Source organism: Chrysochloris asiatica, unplaced genomic scaffold (assembly GCF_000296735.1).
Source record: "Chrysochloris asiatica unplaced genomic scaffold, ChrAsi1.0 scaffold00014, whole genome shotgun sequence".
Taxonomy (NCBI): Eukaryota; Metazoa; Chordata; class Mammalia; order Afrosoricida; family Chrysochloridae; genus Chrysochloris; species Chrysochloris asiatica.
The window spans coordinates 24435008-24453514 of NW_006408532.1; the positions used below are offsets into that span (position 1 = coordinate 24435008).

Consider the following 18507-nt stretch of genomic DNA (forward strand, 5'->3'; position numbering starts at 1 on the left):
AGACATTTTGTAGCAAAAGGAGGGGAGTGATTGACTTTGCCGTCTAGGAGCGGAGGCCCCTGGGACCATCAAGGGAGAAGAGTGGAGAGCAGGACCCTACCTGGAGAAGCAGTGACACTAAAGATGGAGGCAAAGATGATGATGTGGAGAGATGGAGTGGCTGGAGATTTTAGACCCAGAGAGGGAGAGAGACTGTGTGCTGACGACCGACCGGGGGACAGACTTGCAGGGTATACCTGTTGGTTGGTTGATGATGCATGGAGGGGATTGTAACCATGGCAATGAAACAATATACAATAGGATGAATATAAAGCTAATGTTCTCCTGTGTAAACTATCACATAATTCACAATAAAATTATTTAGAAAAATTAATGGGGGAAAAAAAAAGAATAAAGGTCTAATTTTGGTATTGTGGGTTGGCTGATACCTTATATACCACAGCATGGAGCTTCCTAATACATAAGGCACACCCATGCAAAGCCCTGAGCTATTACATAGTTTTTCATTCAGTGAGAACCCTAGCAGAGAAGCAACTCTCTATACTTTGCAGCATTACAGAAAACTATCCTGGTATGGTGCTATAAGATAAGCACTGGACTGCAAGGTTGATTTCAACTGCCAGGTCAGCAGGTCAAACTCCCCAGCAACTCCTCAGAAACCCTGTACCAGGTCACTATAATTCAGAACCGATTCAGTGGCATTTAACAACAACATTCTTACTAGCTAGAATAATTAAACCAGTCCTTTATTATTGAATATGAATGGCCAGACTAATATAACAGATACGAAGAAAATTACAACAGATCAAGCACAAAAGAAAGAAAGATAAACAGAATAGTTTTTCCTGAGGAAATGGAGACAATTGAGAGACTAGACTAGACTGAATAAGCAAAAAAGCAAACCTTAATTCATATTCTCAAAGGATTTTCGGCAGATGATATGAAACTGGATTCTACCTTTCTGACTTCTCCTCTTCCCTGCTCTGCACTCCCCCCACACCCCAACCGCAAAAAAAGGAATTTCAGGATAGGATGTGTTGTTGTTAGGTGCCATCGAATTGGTACTGACTCATAGCGACTTTATGCACAGCAGAACGAGAACTGCCCGACTCTGGGCCAACCTCACTACTGTTGCCACGCTTGAGTCCATCAATGCTGCCATTTAGCCATTCCATCTTATTGGGGGTCTTCTTCTTTTTCTCTGACCCTCCACCTTATCAAACATGAAATCCTTCTCCAGCGACTGGTCCCTCTTGATAATGTGTCCGAAGTATGAGAGATGAAGTTTGGCCATATTGGCCTCTAAGGAGCACTCTGGCTGCACTTCTTCCAGAACAAATCTATTGGTTCTTTTGGCAACCCATGGCACTTCCAATATTCTCCAACACCCTAACTCAGAAGCATCAATTCCTTTATGGTCTTCCTTATTCACTGTCCAGCTTTCACATGCATATGAGGTTATTGAAAATGCCATGGCTTGGGTCAGGCGCACCTTAGTCCTCAAGCTGATATCTTTGCTCTTGAACACTTTAAAAAGGACTTGTGCAGCAGATTTGCCTAATGCAATACATTGTCTGATTTCTTGACTGCTGCTTCTGTGAGTGTTGGTAGTTGATCCAAGAAGAATGAAATCCTTGACAACTTTGTTTTTTCTTCGTTGATAAGAATGTTGTTTAATTGGTCCAGTGGTGAGGATTTTTGTTTTCATTACACTGAGATGTAATCCATACCGAAGCTGTGGTCTTTGAACTTCATCAGAAAGTGTTTTAAGTCCTCTTCACTTTTCAGCAAGCAAAGCTGTATCATCTGCATACCGCAGGTTGTTAATGAGTCTTCCTCCAATCCTGATGCCATGCTTTTCTTCATAGAACCCAGCTTCTTGGATTATTTGCTCAGCATACAGGTTGAATAAGTATGATGAAGGAATGCAACCTTGTCACACTAAAATGGTTTAATTTGAAACCATTCAGTGTCCCCATGTTCTGTTCAAACAACTGCCTCTTGGTCCAGGTACAGATTCCTCATGAGCACAATTAAGTGTTCTGGAATATTCATACTACGTAATATTGTCCATAGCTTGTTGTGATCCACTCAATCGAAAGCCTTTGCATAGTCAATAAGGCACAGGCAAACATCTTTCTGGTATTCTCTGCTTTCAGCCAAGATCCATCAGATGTCAGCAATGATTTATATGATAGTTTACATGGGAGAACATTAGCTTTACGTTAGTCCTGTCATATATCGTTTCATTGCCATGGTTACAATCCCCTCTATGCATCATCAACCAACCAAAGGATATTCCCTGCAAGCCTGCCCCCTGGTTGGTCGTCAGCACACAGCCCCTTTCCCTCTCTGGGTCTAAAGTCCCTAGCCGCTCCATCTCTCCATGTCATCATCTATTCCTTCATCTCTGGCGTCACTGCTTCTCCCTTGATGGTCCCAGGGACCTCTGCTCCTAGACTGCAAAGTCAACCACTCCCCTCCTTTTGCTACATAACGTCTACCTTTACATTTCCAACCCTCAGTCAGTCCTGATAGCAATTATTCACTACTGTACCACAAGAGACCCATCTTCATCTTCTGTCATCAGCCCTGCCCAGGAATTGCATTTTTAAAAAAACAAAAACAAACTTTTTATTGTGAGTTGAGTAAAGGTTTACAGAACAGATCATCACTTTTACATTTAACAAATCGTATACTTTGTTTCATTTCAATAATTACAATCCCCTCCGTGTAATCCATATATATCTGTTTTCTTTAATGCTTACATTCCTCCCTGTGCCCTCCCTCTTATTGTATGTTGCTTTTAAGGTGAGTGAATTTGGAAGTAGGATTCCTTATATAACTAAATTATCATCCAAGTATGAAAATAATTCTTAGATTTTCCGAGACTCAAAGTTTACTTCCCTCATATCCATTCCTAAAACTTAGTTTGAAGTTATATTGTAACCAAAGAAAGAATCCAGGAAAGAAGAAGGCCTACATGGATATGGAATCAAAGAACTGCCTGTATGATTGAGCTAGAAAGCAATTGGTGTTTATTAAAAAAGAATTCCCAATGTTTCAAAAGGAAAAAGAAAAAAAAGTCATACAAGTGGAAATGTCATGAAGAAAAACAGCATGAATTTCATATAATGCAATATAGAATGAAGACATGACTACATTACCTAAATGATATGAAGTCATAATTTCTTTTAAGAAATTTCTATTATGTGTCACATTGCAGAAATGGAACAGCCTACATTTTTAATTGTTGGCATGTGAGAGGAGAGAATCTTTTGTTTTAAAAGTGATACAGTTGTGACATTGTTGAAAAAATATTAATCTAGGCATGATTAACAACATTTCATGTACTTACTATGTAGATGAGAATGAAAATGTTATTGATCATGGTAATATATAAGTAAAGACATAATTGATCTAAGCTGGGAGAAAGGCGGACAGATGGACAAAATGGTAAGGACATTAATATCCTTTCACTCAGTGAGTATAAAGTTAATGTCTAAAATAGAATAAGATATAGATGTTTAATTATATATTGTTTTAATATATATAATTAATATATTTTAGTAATTTTCTTTTGGAAATATTCACACTTATACTAAAAGAGAGGAAATAAGTTAATGAACCCACATGTACCCATCATCTAGTTTCAACGGCTTCAACATACGGCTGAATTTATTACTGGTCCTCTTTCCCTGCCTTCTTCTTTCCCCTCCTCCTCTCTACCTACCCACACCCTGCTTGATTATTTTCAAGCCAATTCCATTAATTTATATTTTTATATAAGCCAATATGCCAGGAAATTTGGTAGATGGACCTCTAACATCAAAGATGAAGAAACATTTTTTCTAACTGTTGCAGTCTTAAATTGACCAAACATGCAGTGAAGATGCATTGAGAATTATGGGTGATTGGAATATGAAAGTTGGAAACAAAGAAGGGGTTGGGGGTAGCTGGAAAATAATGGCCGTGGTGATTGTAAATGGATTTTCAAAAGACCACTAACTCATTCATTGCATGCATCCTTTTAAACAACATAATGTGGCCCTCACTGGATGATATATACAAGAATCAAATTGACCACATCTGCGGAAGGACGATGGAGAAGCTCAGTGTCATCAGTCGAAATCAAGCCAGAGTTGACTGTGGAGCAATCCATCAATTGTTTAATGCAAGTTCTACCTGGAGCTGAAGAGAACTCAAAAAGCACAAGACCCAACATAGAACCCTGAGTGTCTCCTACCTGAATTTAGAGACCATCTTAAGTACAGGTACAGCAGTACATTAATAGGTAACTGCCAGAAATTCAAGCCAGATTCAGAAGAAGACGTGGACATGGAACCAAAGATATCATTGCTAATGTCAGATGGATCTTGGCCCCAAACAGAAAATACCAGAAAGATGTTTACCTGTGTTTTGTTGACTGTACCAAGGTACTCTTGTTGTGTGGAGCTTAACAATTATGGGTAACATTTAGAAGAATGGGAATTCCAGAATACTTTTTTGTGCTCATGTGGAACTGTGCATAGACCAAGAGGTAGTCATTTGAACAGAACAAGGGATAGTACTTAAAATAAGGAAAGACGTATGTCAAGGTTGTATCCTTTTAACATATTTATTCAATCTGTATTTATCATAATATTGCTTATAGGTCTAATTATGAGGATTTTTTATTTTGAATTACGGTGTTGGTAAAGAATATTACAGTTTCCATGCTCTGCTAGAGCAACAGATAGTTCTGTCTGGGAATAAGCACAGTCAAAATCATTCTTAAAAGCAAAGATGGCAAGACTGTCATATTACCATGTTATCAGGAAGTACCAGTCCCTGGAGAAGGACATCATGCTTGGTAAAGTTAGAGGATCAGTGAAAAAAGAGGATGACCTTCAATGAGGTTGATTGGCACAGAGCCTGCAACACTGGACTCAGACACAACAGTGACTGTGAGGATGGCACACACCCAGGCAGTGTTTCTTTCTGTTGTACTTGGGGTTGCTATGAATCAGAACCAACTCACAGCACCTAACAACATCTAGATTAATATATAAAAAGCAAGTTATGAGTAACAATTAGAAAAATCTAGTAATACCATTTACAGTAAAAATTTTAAAGCATAATTTGCTTAGGAAAATTTTAACAAAAATCATTCAAGACCTCTGTACTAAAAACAACCAGAGCCTATTGCTGTTGTGCCAATGATGACTGCTAATCTTGGGCCTTCACTATGGAAGAGATAGATGATTCCCCCATGTCAGTTGCCTTGCTGGATTACTGTCATTTAGCCCAGGTATTCCTTAACAGGGTGGAGAAGTTCTGTGGTCCTGTAGGGGACACCACATGCTATTATATCCCAGCTCAACATTTTATCCCTTGTTGAAAGGATTGGATTGACATTTTTATAGAGTGGGATAGAAGACATTCCATGAGTATTAAACCTTCATGTGGGTTACTTTGCCCGTTTACCTAAATGGTGAATCAGCCAAACAACAGGAAGGCCAGTTTAAAGCTTATTAACTGCCCAAAGATGATGATGAATATTACCAGTTCTACTGTATGGATCAGGATGGTGGGGCCTGAGGAGCAAGCTTCCCTTTTCAGTTCTGTGCTGAAAGTGAAGATAATATCCTGGTTGTTAACCATTCAGGGAGTGGAGGAGGAGATTGAGCAGTGTAATAAGGAGCTTTGTCAAGAAAACCAGAAGCTGAAGGAAGTTGTATCAGTCTCCAAAATCAAGGCCCAGATATTCATCGTGAGCTCCAGAAGATGCAGGAACTACAGGAGGATCTAGAATCCTTAAGGAGTGTCAGTAAGAAGGTGGAACAAAAAGTGAGAGAGCAGGAGAACTGCCAGGAGACAGACTCAAATATCAAAACTAGAAGATGTCTTTAGAGAATAAAGAGATGGGAATCAGAGTAGATCAGCGTCATGCCCAGCTTTCTCAGTCTAAGAGAAAGAAAATGTAGAAGCTTATTCAGGGAGTTAAAGATAAGAGAGCAACAAGAGCATCTAAAAAAGAAAAATGTTCAGAAGCAGATCTTTAAAGACCATGTGTTCTGCCACTCTATTAGTTTGGCAGCTTCTTGAATCTATACTATTAAATGTAGGTAGATTCTATACAACAGAACCTGTCACTTCTACTCCGAGTTAAAACACAAGGTGCTGCCTAACCTGAAATTATTCAGGATTTATTCAGCCCTACTGAGAATCGGGCTGCGGACCTTAAGGTCAGCAGTTTGAAACTACCAGCTGTTCCACGGGAGAACAATGAGGCTTTCTGCTCCCATAAAGATTTATAGCCTTGGAAACCCTGTACAGAGTCGCTATGAGTCGGAATCGACTCCATGACACATAACAACAACAACTATCCAAAGAGGTGCCAGCACATTGATTTAACTGAAGTATATTTGTACTCAGTTCTAATTCTGGGGCTGGAGAGTGACCAGAGGTCTTATCCAATGGGCCATATTAGATTAGCCAAAAATGGTGTCGTAGAGAACTCGGACATCCAATTTGAATACCAGAGATGTCTCATCCTAATTTTTTAGCTTTCAGCTGAGGCATCTTTATTCCTGAATCATGCACAGGAAATGTTATTTCATCCACAGAAAGCCTATTTCTCTCTGGACACCTGGTTGGTGTTTTCTTCTTTGATCTCATGCATGTAACTTTTATTGTTGTAAGTCCTTTCTTAATTGTTGATAAGAATTGTTGAAAACTATGGATTTGAAACTTTTTCTGAGCAGGTGAATTTGAATATGGACAAGTCAGTAATGATGCAAACATTGGTAATTGCTTTAATACGAGAAATAAACTAACCCTCTAAAAAACAAAAGAAAAAACAAAAACTGGATTAGATAAGCAAGACTCGAATCAGTGTAGAAATAAACTATCTTCATGGATTGAAAAATAACTTAGCATTATTCAGCTGTCAAATGTCCTTAGATTGTCTGTAAAGCCAACATACTCCCAATCAGCATTTTTTTTATTTTTATAGAAATGGAAAAATTTCTTTCAAAATAATGGGAAAATGCTAAGGACTAAGAGCAGTCAGAAATTATTGTGAAGAGGAAATGGGAGGACCCCAAGAAGTTGGAAGGATCAAGGGCATGGTGTTATCGAGTCATGTTTAAAAAGGCTTAAGCCCGGGGCTAATGAGTTCAGTGTCTGCGTTTTTCAGTCTAATTTTGTTGAAGAGCATTTTACCAGATACCTTTAGTAATTCCCGTTAAGACTGTTTTAAGGCTGCTTTAATAAGCTACCTTTTATGATTTTTTTTTGTTATTTTAATTTTAAGGAACAACTGTGGTGACAGCTGCTGTAGTAGAAATACATTCACGTGCCTCTCAAGTTAAGACAACAGTAAATATAAGTTTCAAGACAGACTATCTCACCATGATACTGTATAGTCCAGGTCCTGAACAGGTAAGTCATGAAAGACAAAATATTTTTTCATTTGAAAATTGTTTAGAGAGTGTGTATCTTTATAAGCTCATTGCCATCGAATCAGTCCTGACTTACAGTGACCCTGTGAGGCAGAGTAGAACTGCTCCATATAAACTGATGAGCGCAGAAAGCCTTGGCGTTCTGCCACGGAGCAGCTGGTGGATTTGAACTACTCATCTTGTGGTTAGCAGCCCGATGTTTAACCAAAACAGTAATTAATATATTTTATGCAAAATTTTGAGTATCTGTTTCTCTGAGAAAATGGTTAACCTTTGTACTTTGAACAAATTATAAGATTATTTTAATCATTTCCATTTAAATGAGTTATTCTCATAGCCAGTGATGTCAGAAATAAAATGTTAAATATAAAGGTTTTTTTAGCATTTGTAGAAAGAGAATTTTGATGTTTCATATAATATAATGAAAAACAATACTGTATAAGGGTTTATAACTTAAGAAATGTATTAAACTATGTTTTATAAAATTTTTGTATTTTTTTCCTCTTTCACAGACTTCCTTTGCAGATGTCCGTGATCCTTCTCTGCAACTTGCTGAGTTTAGATTAGAAAATATTATAAGTACTTTAAAAATGTATACAGATGACTCAACATTTTCTTCCTTCTCATTAAAAAACTGTATTTTAGATGATAAGAGGCCTCATGTTAAGAAGGCAACTCCTAGGTATGTTATCATAGAGTTGTGAGCTTTTACTTGAGAAATGGTTGCTTTGTTTTATAGAATCTGTCTCCAAAGTTACATCCTCATTTTCTGGTTACATCCTAAGATTTTCAGAGCCTCAATTCAACTAAATCATGATACTCAGTCAGTATTTCAGTATTTAAAATGACCTGGTTCATGTGTGTGTTTCTCCTGTTGACTGGAATACAAATTAGTTGCATCGACAGAAATAGTGTGTGTAATTGAATTGAGGGAATATTTAAAACTTTATGACATAAATTATTGTTTGTTCCTGCAAATTTTATTGGAAATGCATGAAAAAAAATCAGGAAGAAGAATGTGCTGATAGTCACAATTCTGACAATCTCTGAGCAATACTTCCTAATTTATGAATAGTTATTCTCTACAAGTTTATTAAATCCGTTATCTGGAGCACTTTGTAGATCTTCCCAGTTCTATGATGTTAATTTGCAGACAGTGAAAAGTAGGAGAGGTCCAGCAGATTTTATGGTATATTTGGTTCTTTGTTAGGTGGTTCATACATGAGACTTGCTATTGTGTCTTTCAGAATGATAGGTCTGACAGTTGGGTTTGATAAAAAGGACATGATGGATGTACGGTACAAACGAGTCAGAGAAGGTTTGGTGACTGATGTAGTCGTTCAAGAGATGTACATTTGTGCAAGCGTGGAATTTCTGATGACAGTTGCAAATGTCTTTCTTGAGGCCTACAGCACAGGCACTGTTGTAGAAACCAGTGTTCAAGCATGGTCTTCTAAGGAAGAAGGTTAGTTATTGGAACAAATACTTAATATGCTGTATCAGCACTTACTTTGACTCACCTTCCAGATAAACAAATAAAGACTCAATAAATAAGTCTTTATTTTTCAAGGTAAGTAAAACCCTGAAAATGTTTCCTAAGAGTATGTGCCATTTGTTTTGTTTTTGTTAAGGTGTGAATTATTGGGTTCAAAAATTATGAGACTTGTATTAAAATCACTAATTGTTCCTTCCTACAGGAGTAATTTGAAAGAGTTTGTTGGTGAAAGAAAACAATGGGCCTACCACTTCTTTTCATAATGAAAGATAGTATTTTAACATAAAGCTGACATACTTATTTTTGCTTGTACTAGTATTTCTAATTTAGCATATAGATTTACTTAACTTTATTCATTGTGGCTGAGCTGAAAAACATCAGGTTTGGAGATGAAAATGGAATTCTAGTCCAGCTTTACTTTTAAATAGTGGAGATTTTTTCCTACATTTTTTGACTACAACTTATTCAAGTCTTTATTGATTGTAGTAGATTTACTTTGAGATCTAAGATTCTTTTACTGTACTCTTTTTACTTAACTATGAAAGGAACATTTTTTTCCCATAATTTATAAATTATTCCTAAATAATATGACTAGTAAATAGTTTTCCATATTTTGAAATATTGATTTATTTTAATTTCTCTTATAGTACCTGTACAGGAATCACAGAAGTGGGAAATTAACATTATAATTAAAAATCCTGAAATTGTGTTTGTGGCTGACATGACAAGAAATGATGCACCTGCCCTTGTTATTACAACACAGTGTGAAATTTGTTGGAAGGGTGACCTTGAAAATGATACAATGACTGCAGCCATTAAAGATTTCCAAGTGAGAGCCTGCCCATTTCTTCCAGTCAAGAGAAAAGGCAACAGTACTACTGTGAGTTTAGTTTTTAATTATATACTGAATTATAAATTTTATTTTGGATTTAAGATACACCACTTCAGGAAGTGAAAGTTACGTACTTTAAAAGCCTTCTGCTTTGAAAACCAAATCTAGATGTATTATTACTTGAGCTCTGAATTCTTTGTGCTATTTTCAGTTGCTTGTCATTGTTGTCCTTCTTGTATGTATATATTTGAGTAATCTCATTAAGAGTGCAGTTTCATCTTCAGAATTTTTGTTCAAGACCTGCTGTGATTTTACCACGTTAATCCCAAACTTCTCTAGCTATTAAGAATTTCCACAAGTTGTTTCATTTTTATTTTTTATTCTTCTAATTGAATGTTTTTGCTGTGGATATGTGTTTTTGCTTTTCTCCACGTAACTTGTTTGAACCTTTGGCCATTTACATTTGAACTCCTTTACATTTTTTTATTTCACTCCCCAGTAATTTCTTAGCCTTTTAATATATAAAACATATGATTTTATTTTGTTAAGTGCTACGTATATAATTATGTAAGATTTATGTTTCTCATATTGAAAAATGCTTCTGGCATAATAATTTTCTATAGTAATATTTTCCTGATAGTATTACAACTTTCTATTTTTTGTATGTAATGATAGTAAAATCACTTGTTTTATAAACAGTTATTTTGCTTAACGTTTAGTTAGCATAGTTAGCCATTGCTAGGAAAGTCTTTAAATATAAATATTTTTAAAATGATGTTAAATATAGTAATACTGTTTTTTTTCTCATAAAGGTTTTGCAGCCCTGTGACTTCTTTTATCAGGCTACTCAGATAGGTACAGACCCCCAAGTGGTTGATATATCAGTAAAATCCTTGACACTTAGGGTAAGTTAAAATATTATCATTCAAATCTTCAGAGCATGTTTTCTTTTAAAACAAGCAAGTCTTTGCATTGTTAAATAAGTAAAATAAAATTAAACTTGATCTTTAAAATAATATTTTAATATAGCTTTTCTAATGAATGTTATCCTCTATGTTATTATTGGTGTTTGATTGCTTTTGCTCAACATCTAACATTCCTGTAGTGTATATAGTTGAAATTATGCTTTATTATAATAGTTTAATATCTGGGCTAATCATAAAATATTTCAAGAAATGGAATTTAGTTATGGTAATTAAAATTTCACGGGCATTGATTTGTGTGTACTATGTTGTAATATTAATGTTAGCTAAATATTAATTTCTCAGGATCCCTTAGCAAATATACTTAATATTTCTTGGTATGTCTTTGAAAGTAGTATATGTAGATTTTTTTATTAGTTTGATTTTCTTCTCTTAGGTTTCACCAGTTATCATAAATACCTTGATTACTATAACTTCAGCACTTTATGCAACTAAGGAAACCAGCCCAAAAGAAACAACTTCTTCAGCGGCACATTTGTGGGAACAGAAGGATACAAAGAGTTTAAAAATGTGGTTTCTTGAAGAAGCAAATGAAGCTGATAATATAACCCCCACAGCTGAGTTGGTACCCAAAGGAGAGATGTTAAAAATGAATATTGATTCTATTTTTATAGTTCTTGAGGCTGGAATTGGTCATAGAACAGTACCTATGCTTTTGGCAAAGTCACGTTTTTCAGGGGAAGGCAAAAACTGGAGTTCCCTGATAAATCTCCACTGTCAGCTTGAGCTAGAAGTAAGCATGTGTAATATTTTCCAAGTTTTGCAACAAATAATGCCATACATGGAATAGTTTGGGGACATTACTTAGATACTTATATTAGACTTATTGTAAATATGTCAGCTGAAAAACACTTTTGCATGAAAGTTTACACATTTTTACTTTGAATTATATCTATATAAGTTTTAAATTACTAGGTAGATATGCACTTGGTATAGAGGTGCCTTAGAAGATAATTCTGGCATCCTGCTTCTGAAAGGACACAGGCTTGAAAACTCTTTGGACACTTCTTAAAAACTCTTCTGCACACTTGGGGCCACCATGACATGGAATTGACAGGAAGCAGCCAATAACAATTACATAGTTGCTTTTATGTATATATTATTTTTTCTTTTAGGATATATTCTCATTAAGTTGATATTTCATTTGAGTTATGAACATTGTTAATAAACTGAAAAATCCCAAGCCATTGCCATCAAGTTGATTCTAACTCATAATGATCGATCACTGTATAAGGTTTCTGAGGGTATAAATCTTTATGGAACAGAAAGCCTCATCTTTCTCCCATGGAGTGTGTGGTGAGTTTGAATCGCTAACCTTGTGGTTAGCTTTCTAGTGCTTATCCTGCAGCACCACCAAGGCTCTGATGTTGTTGTTGTTAAGTGCCTTTGAGTCGGTTCTGACTCTTAGAGATCCTGTGTAGGGTTTCTGAGTAGCAACTTGTGAGTTTGAACTGCCGACTTTCTCAGTTCAAACTGACCTTGCAGTCCAGTGCATTATTTTTCAGTGCCACACAAGGACTCCACAAGGCTCTGATATAGGCAGCTGTTAGATTCACATTTCTTGATTTTATGAATTAAAAATGAGTATAATTTTTTATTTTAAAAGAAAAATAGACTTCTGAATGTTTGATCTTTTCTAGAAGAGTTATATGAAGAATTAAAAGGATATACCTTATACTTTCATACAATGTAGGATCTTTATAGTCAAGCTGTAAGTCCACTTTTTTCATTTAGTGGATAGTCAAATAAACCAAAAAACACCAAACTTATTGCTGCTAAATCTATTTCAATTCGTGGTGACCTCCTTGTGTTAGAATACAACTGCTCTATGGGATTTGCTTAGCTATAATCTAGGGAAGTAAATTGCCAGACATTTCTTCTGCAAAACTGCTAATCTTTAGTGCACAACATTTGTACCAGCTAGGGACTTGACTGGGCACTAAGTTTAGAGTACTGTACTTTATAAATAGTTTTATGGGTTTTTTTTTGTTGTTTGTTTTTTTAAATTGACATAATTTGGAAGGTACTTGAATTGAACCATCATATATTTTGCTTCAGAATTCACTCATCTGTAATCATCCCCAGGGGTATTTTGGTTTAAATTATTAGTTGAACTTATTTATGTCTACTGAAGCTAATGTGATGTTCTACCAGGTAACATCGAATATGAAACGTTTTAAGCTGTTTTTGTTTTTAAATGTGTTGATACATAGTAATAACTGACTCTGGTGAGGTTTAAAATTTTTCAAATTCTGGAAGAAGCAAAAATCTGTATATTTTGCAGCAGATTTGATCTAGGATCCCCAAGAAATTTAGTGTATCAAATAAATAAATACTCATTGAATGATAATGGTATTTTCCTTCATTCTATGGAGAAACACAAATATGCTTTAAAATATCAATAAAATGTGATAGGTGAACATAGTGTTTGATGCTTAGTTCAACCTGTAAGTCAATGCTTAGAAAAGAGTTTTACCTGGATTAAATTGGGAAGAGTGGATATGGACTCTGGGATTTGCTAGATAAGGAAAGTAAAAATGGATTATGTATAGAAAGCAATTGAATGATACATAAAATAGATTTCATTTAGAAGAAATAGTACAACCAAAAGATATGGTGGTGAACACTGGAAAATCATCTTAGAAAATACCACAGTTATCTCATTTACAGAAACTCTCTCTATAGGTACATTATTACAATGAAATGTTTGGTGTGTGGGAGCCTTTGCTGGAACCCTTAGAAATTGATCAGACTGAGGATTTTAGACCATGGAATCTTGGATTCAAGGTAAATATGAAGTCTGAAAAACAAACTTCAGAAATTGAGACTATCACCACTTAAGACATGAATGAGTTCATTTTAGTTACAATGAAGTTTAAGTGTTCTCATTTGAGCCTTGCCCTCCATGTTTCCCTGTTTGACTCTGAATATAATTTTTAAATCTAAGGCTGATACTTCCTGTTTTTCTCATACAAATAGTTATATAAAATTTATCATGTAGGAGACACTGTCATAAATACTATATCTTTGATTTAACCCATAAAGCAGCTCTATAGAGAAGATAGTTTTTATCTACATTTTAACATGTGTAGTAATAGACCACAGAATGTAAGAGACTTCCGAAAAATAATAATAGTTACAATATGCAAGAAGTGAGAGTCAGACTCAACAGTAGAGCCCCTACACTTAACCACTATATTTATAATTCTCTATCATTTTTTGTATGTTTTTGTCCATCCCAAGCATTTAATTATAGACATTATATTTCTACCTGTTTAAAATATCTTGTGAGATTATGTAATCATGAGCATTTGGGCCTTTGTATGGATGAAATTTTGTTTCTGAAATAGGACGCTGTAGATTAACCAGCATGTCTCCTGCCTAGTGTTAATTCAGTCATGCTGCAGACACATTTTCAGTAGCCTTGAACCAGTTAAAGTCCCAACAAAAGTGGCTAGCTTGGCATGTCCCACTGTTTTGGTATTAGACGATTAATTTTTATTTTTCCGATAAAGGACTTAGGGAACTCGTTTGATGGCTTAGGTCAGAATATACATAGACATTGGATTTGTGAATCCTGAAAAGGGATATTTTCATGAATTGTAGGCAGACTACACTGTTTTGTCACTAATTGTCTGACTTTGTAAGCCCTTCAGTTTCAGTTTTTCATTTATAACATGAATGGAAGACTACATAAAGCCCTTTTTCTTACTCTCAATTTCCATATTGCTAGGATAGGAGCTCTGGTAGCATAGTGGTTACTTATCGGACTGTGAACCTTAAGGTCAGCAGTTCGAAACTACCAGCCACTCCGCAGGAGAAAGATTAGGCTTTCTACTCCTATAAAGATTTATAGCCTCGGAAACCCTGTACAGGGTCACTATACTGACTCCGTGGCACATAACCACCACCACCAAGATGAAATTGGGCTTTTCTTCATGTATTTATCTCTGCATGTTATTAATCAGAATGTATGTGTGACACTAAGGAGCACTGAGTCAGAACCAACTAACCAGTGCTATTATTGAGACTTAACTAAAATTTGCTTTTACTTTTGTTAAAATTAATTATGTTATGCTCCTAGGAATGAGGTTTTCTTATGTTACTATAATTGAATTGTCATTTTAGATGAAAAAGAAAGCAAAAAAAGCCATTGTTGAATCAGATACCGAAGAAGAAAACTACAAAGTGCCAGAATATAAAACTGTCTTCAGTTTCTATTCAAAAGACCAACTAAATATTACATTATCCAAGTGTGGCCTTGTAATGTTAAACAATTTAGGCAAGGTAAGAAGAGAAATTTGAAACTTTCAACGATAGGATCCAAGTCTGCATGGACTCTTTTCTTTTGTTACATAAAAATCTATGTTGACTTAGTTTTTTGAAATGTGTTCATTGATCTTCTCTTAACCTTCTTTATGTTCCACATTTTATTTATACAGTGGTTTATTTAATTTTTTTTTTTTTTTAATTAGGCGTTTACAGAAGCTGCCACTGGATCTTCAGATGGCTTCTTAAAAGATCTAGCACCATTTATGATTATAAATTCCCTTGGACTTACTATCTCTGTTTCACCAAGTGATTCCTTTAGTGTACTCAATGTTGCTATGGCAAAATCATACACCTTGAAAAATAAGGAGAATTTAAGTATGGATTATATGCGAACTAAGGACAATGATCATTTCAGTGCAATGACCAGCCTAAGCAGCAAGTTGTTTTTCATTCTTCTTAGTAAGTGATATATTCCCTTCCTGGGGTTTTAAATTATATTCTGTGTTCCATTTTATTCATTTACAGTAGCTTATAGGTTTTTATTTTGGGATTATATTGGTAATTATCTTATTTGTTTCCTTTTCCAGTGCTTTGCTTGCTGTATTAAATATTTCTATTAAAAATTCTGACATTTTTAGCTGTTGTATTATTTAGAACAGTGTGCTTTATGTATGGTTTTTTGTTTTGGATAGGAAACGTATTAAACCTTATCTGTACTCAGTTTTTGCATACTATAGCTGTTACATAATGTCTTAACTATATTTGTTATATAACCTAGTAGTGGTATCCACAAGTTTTGCAGCTGAATGAATTCAAGTTATTTAAAGAAAATGTGCATTTGAAGTGGTTTTTGTGATTTAAATAGTTTTATGGTCTGATTATTTAGAGGACTTTGTTTTATTTGTCCTTTATACTTCCCAAAAGTTTTTCATATCTATGTTGTTTTTGTTAGGTGCCATCCAGTCCATTCCAACTCATCTTGACCTGATGCACAGCAAAAGGAAATTCTGTTGGTCTGGTACCACCTCACAGTGTTATGTTCGAGCCCATTGTTGTTGCCATGATGTCAGTCCATCTTGTTGGGAGTCTTCCTCTTTATTGCTGACCCTCCACTTTACCAAGCATGATGTCCTTCACCGGGGCCTGGTCCCTCTTGATAACATGACTAGAGAATGAGAGGTGAAGTCTCGCTGTCTTCACTTCTAATGAGCATTCTAGCTGTAGTTTTTCCAACACAGATTTGTATGTTCTTCTGTCAGTCATGGTACTTTCAGTATTAATTATTCTTCACCAAATCATAATTCGAATTCAGCAGTTCTCTTCCCATGTTCCTTATTCCTTGTCCAAATTTCACATGCATTTGAAGCAATTGAAAATACCATGGCTTGGGACAGGCACACGTTAGTCAACAAACTGACATCTTTGCTCAGTTTAAAGAAATACTGCAGCAGATTTGAAATATGTCCTTTAATTTCTTGTCTGTTGCTTCCATGAGTGTTGATTGTGTGAATCCAAGCAAAATGAAACCTTTGACAACTTCAATCTTTTCTCTATTTATCATGATACTATTTATTGGTCCGTTTATAAAGATTTTCATTTTCTTTACATTGACATGCAATACATACTGTAATCTTTGATCAGCATCAGTAAATATTTCGAGTGCTGTTCTATTCCAGCAAGCATCATCTGTATATAGAAGATTGCTGATTAATATTCCAATCCTGATGCCATCCTCTTCTTCATATAATGTAGCTTCTTGAATTATTTGTTGAGCATACAGACTGAATAAACATGCTGAAAGAATACTACCATGGTGCACAGCTTTCCTGATTTTAAACCATACCTCAATCCCTGGTTCTACTTGAATGACTGCCTCTTGGTCTGTGTACAGATTTCTCTTGAGCACAATTAAGTGTTCTGAAATACATATTCTTTGCAATGTTTTTCATGGTTTAATATGTGATCCACTCAGTTAAATGTCTGTATGTAGTAAATAAAGCACAAGTAAACATCTTTCTGGTATTTTCTGCTTTCAATCAAGAGCCATCTGATTGTCAGCAGTGACATCCCTAGTTCCATTTTCTCTTCTAAATCTGGCTTGTATTCCTGTAGCTGCTAATGTGCTGCTGCAACCATTTTTGAATTACTTTAGCAAAATTTTACTTGCACATGATAATGATACTGCTTGATGATTTCCACATTCCATTGGGTCCCCTCTTTTTGGAATGGACACAAATATGGATATTTCCCAATCGGTTGGCCAAGTAGCTGTCTTACCAATTCCTTGTCATAGGTGATTGAGTGTTTCCAGTTCTGCATCAGTTTGTTGAAAGACTTCAATTTGTATTCTGTCAGTTTCTGGAGCCATGTTTTTCACCAGTGCTTTCAGTGCACTTTTGACTTAGTCCCTCTTGAAATGGTTAAGCAGCAGCCAGTTCTTTTTGGAATGCCTTCTGTCTTCTTTTGATGCCTCCTTCATCATTCAGTATTTTGCTGATATTGCAAAATCAAGACTTGAATTATTTCTTCAGTTCTTTCAGGTTGAGAAAGTATGAGTGTGTTCATCCCTTTTGGTTTTCTAACTCTAGATCTTTGCACATTTCATTATAATACTTTGTCTTCTCAACTGCCCTTTGAAATTTTTAGTTCAGCTGTTTTAGTTTCTCATTTTTATGTAGGAGTAAAAAATTCATTTCAAAGTTTTGCATTTTGTTAAATACATATCAAGTGAGTAGGAAGTTAAATAGTCCCCAAAGCTCCTGCACCCCACTTGTTGGAAAAATTAAAAACTGAAAGATTCCAGGCTCCTTGGTATTTGGTTCTGACTGTTTGAAGGTTTTCACTTTATGACAGTCCACCAGAGATCTATATTCTTGTATATTATAATAATTCCTATCATTATCCTGTCATTTTAAAAAGTTTGCTACTGTTTTCTTAGATTAAACTCCTAAATGAATTTTTAAAAATTGAATTTCCTTTTCTATTTTTGTAAAGTGCTTTGAAGGTCTTAAATAACTGTTGTGAAAATATGCGTGACTTCCAAAAATATCCTTTTAAGTAGCTTATGTTTAAAAACTTCAGTTACTACTGTTGATAAATTTCAGGCAGTGATCTTGGTAAAAATGGAATTTTCACAAGCGTTTGTGTAAGAAGTCATAACTTTGTTTGTAGTTCATAAAATTGGAAGTGTTTGGTTCTGGAAGTCAGACAAGAGCTTTGAAGAGCAGTACACAATGAAGGATTTTATAGGCACACATGCACTGTAATAATAAAGTATACTACACAATTTCAAATTTCCTGGTAGATCAAAATTTCCTCTTAATCCCAAATAAGAAAAGAAGATACCTACCAGAAAATCTGAAACGAATATAGCTCTCTGGTACTTTTAATCAATTAGGACTACTAAGTAGGCCCGTCCAAGCTGAGTAGGCAACCCTTAATTGATTAGCTTATGTCCCAACTTCTCAGAAGTTCAGACTT

At 35.2% G+C, this 18507-nt stretch overlaps 1 protein-coding gene and 1 pseudogene across 1 annotated transcript in view; both read left to right on the plus strand.

Annotated features, from left to right (window-relative positions):
• Positions 1-18507, plus strand: part of VPS13A (vacuolar protein sorting 13 homolog A (S. cerevisiae)) — a 226439-nt gene that overhangs the window by 119291 nt on the left and 88641 nt on the right. The window contains exons 36-44 of the mRNA XM_006835010.1: positions 7298-7425; positions 7958-8127; positions 8693-8910; positions 9588-9820; positions 10585-10677; positions 11132-11488; positions 13441-13542; positions 14884-15042; positions 15231-15486. Coding sequence (XP_006835073.1) covers positions 7298-7425; positions 7958-8127; positions 8693-8910; positions 9588-9820; positions 10585-10677; positions 11132-11488; positions 13441-13542; positions 14884-15042; positions 15231-15486 — 1716 coding nt within the window. The remainder of the gene's footprint in view (positions 1-7297; positions 7426-7957; positions 8128-8692; positions 8911-9587; positions 9821-10584; positions 10678-11131; positions 11489-13440; positions 13543-14883; positions 15043-15230; positions 15487-18507) is intronic.
• LOC102815643 lies at positions 5228-6087 on the plus strand (annotated as a pseudogene).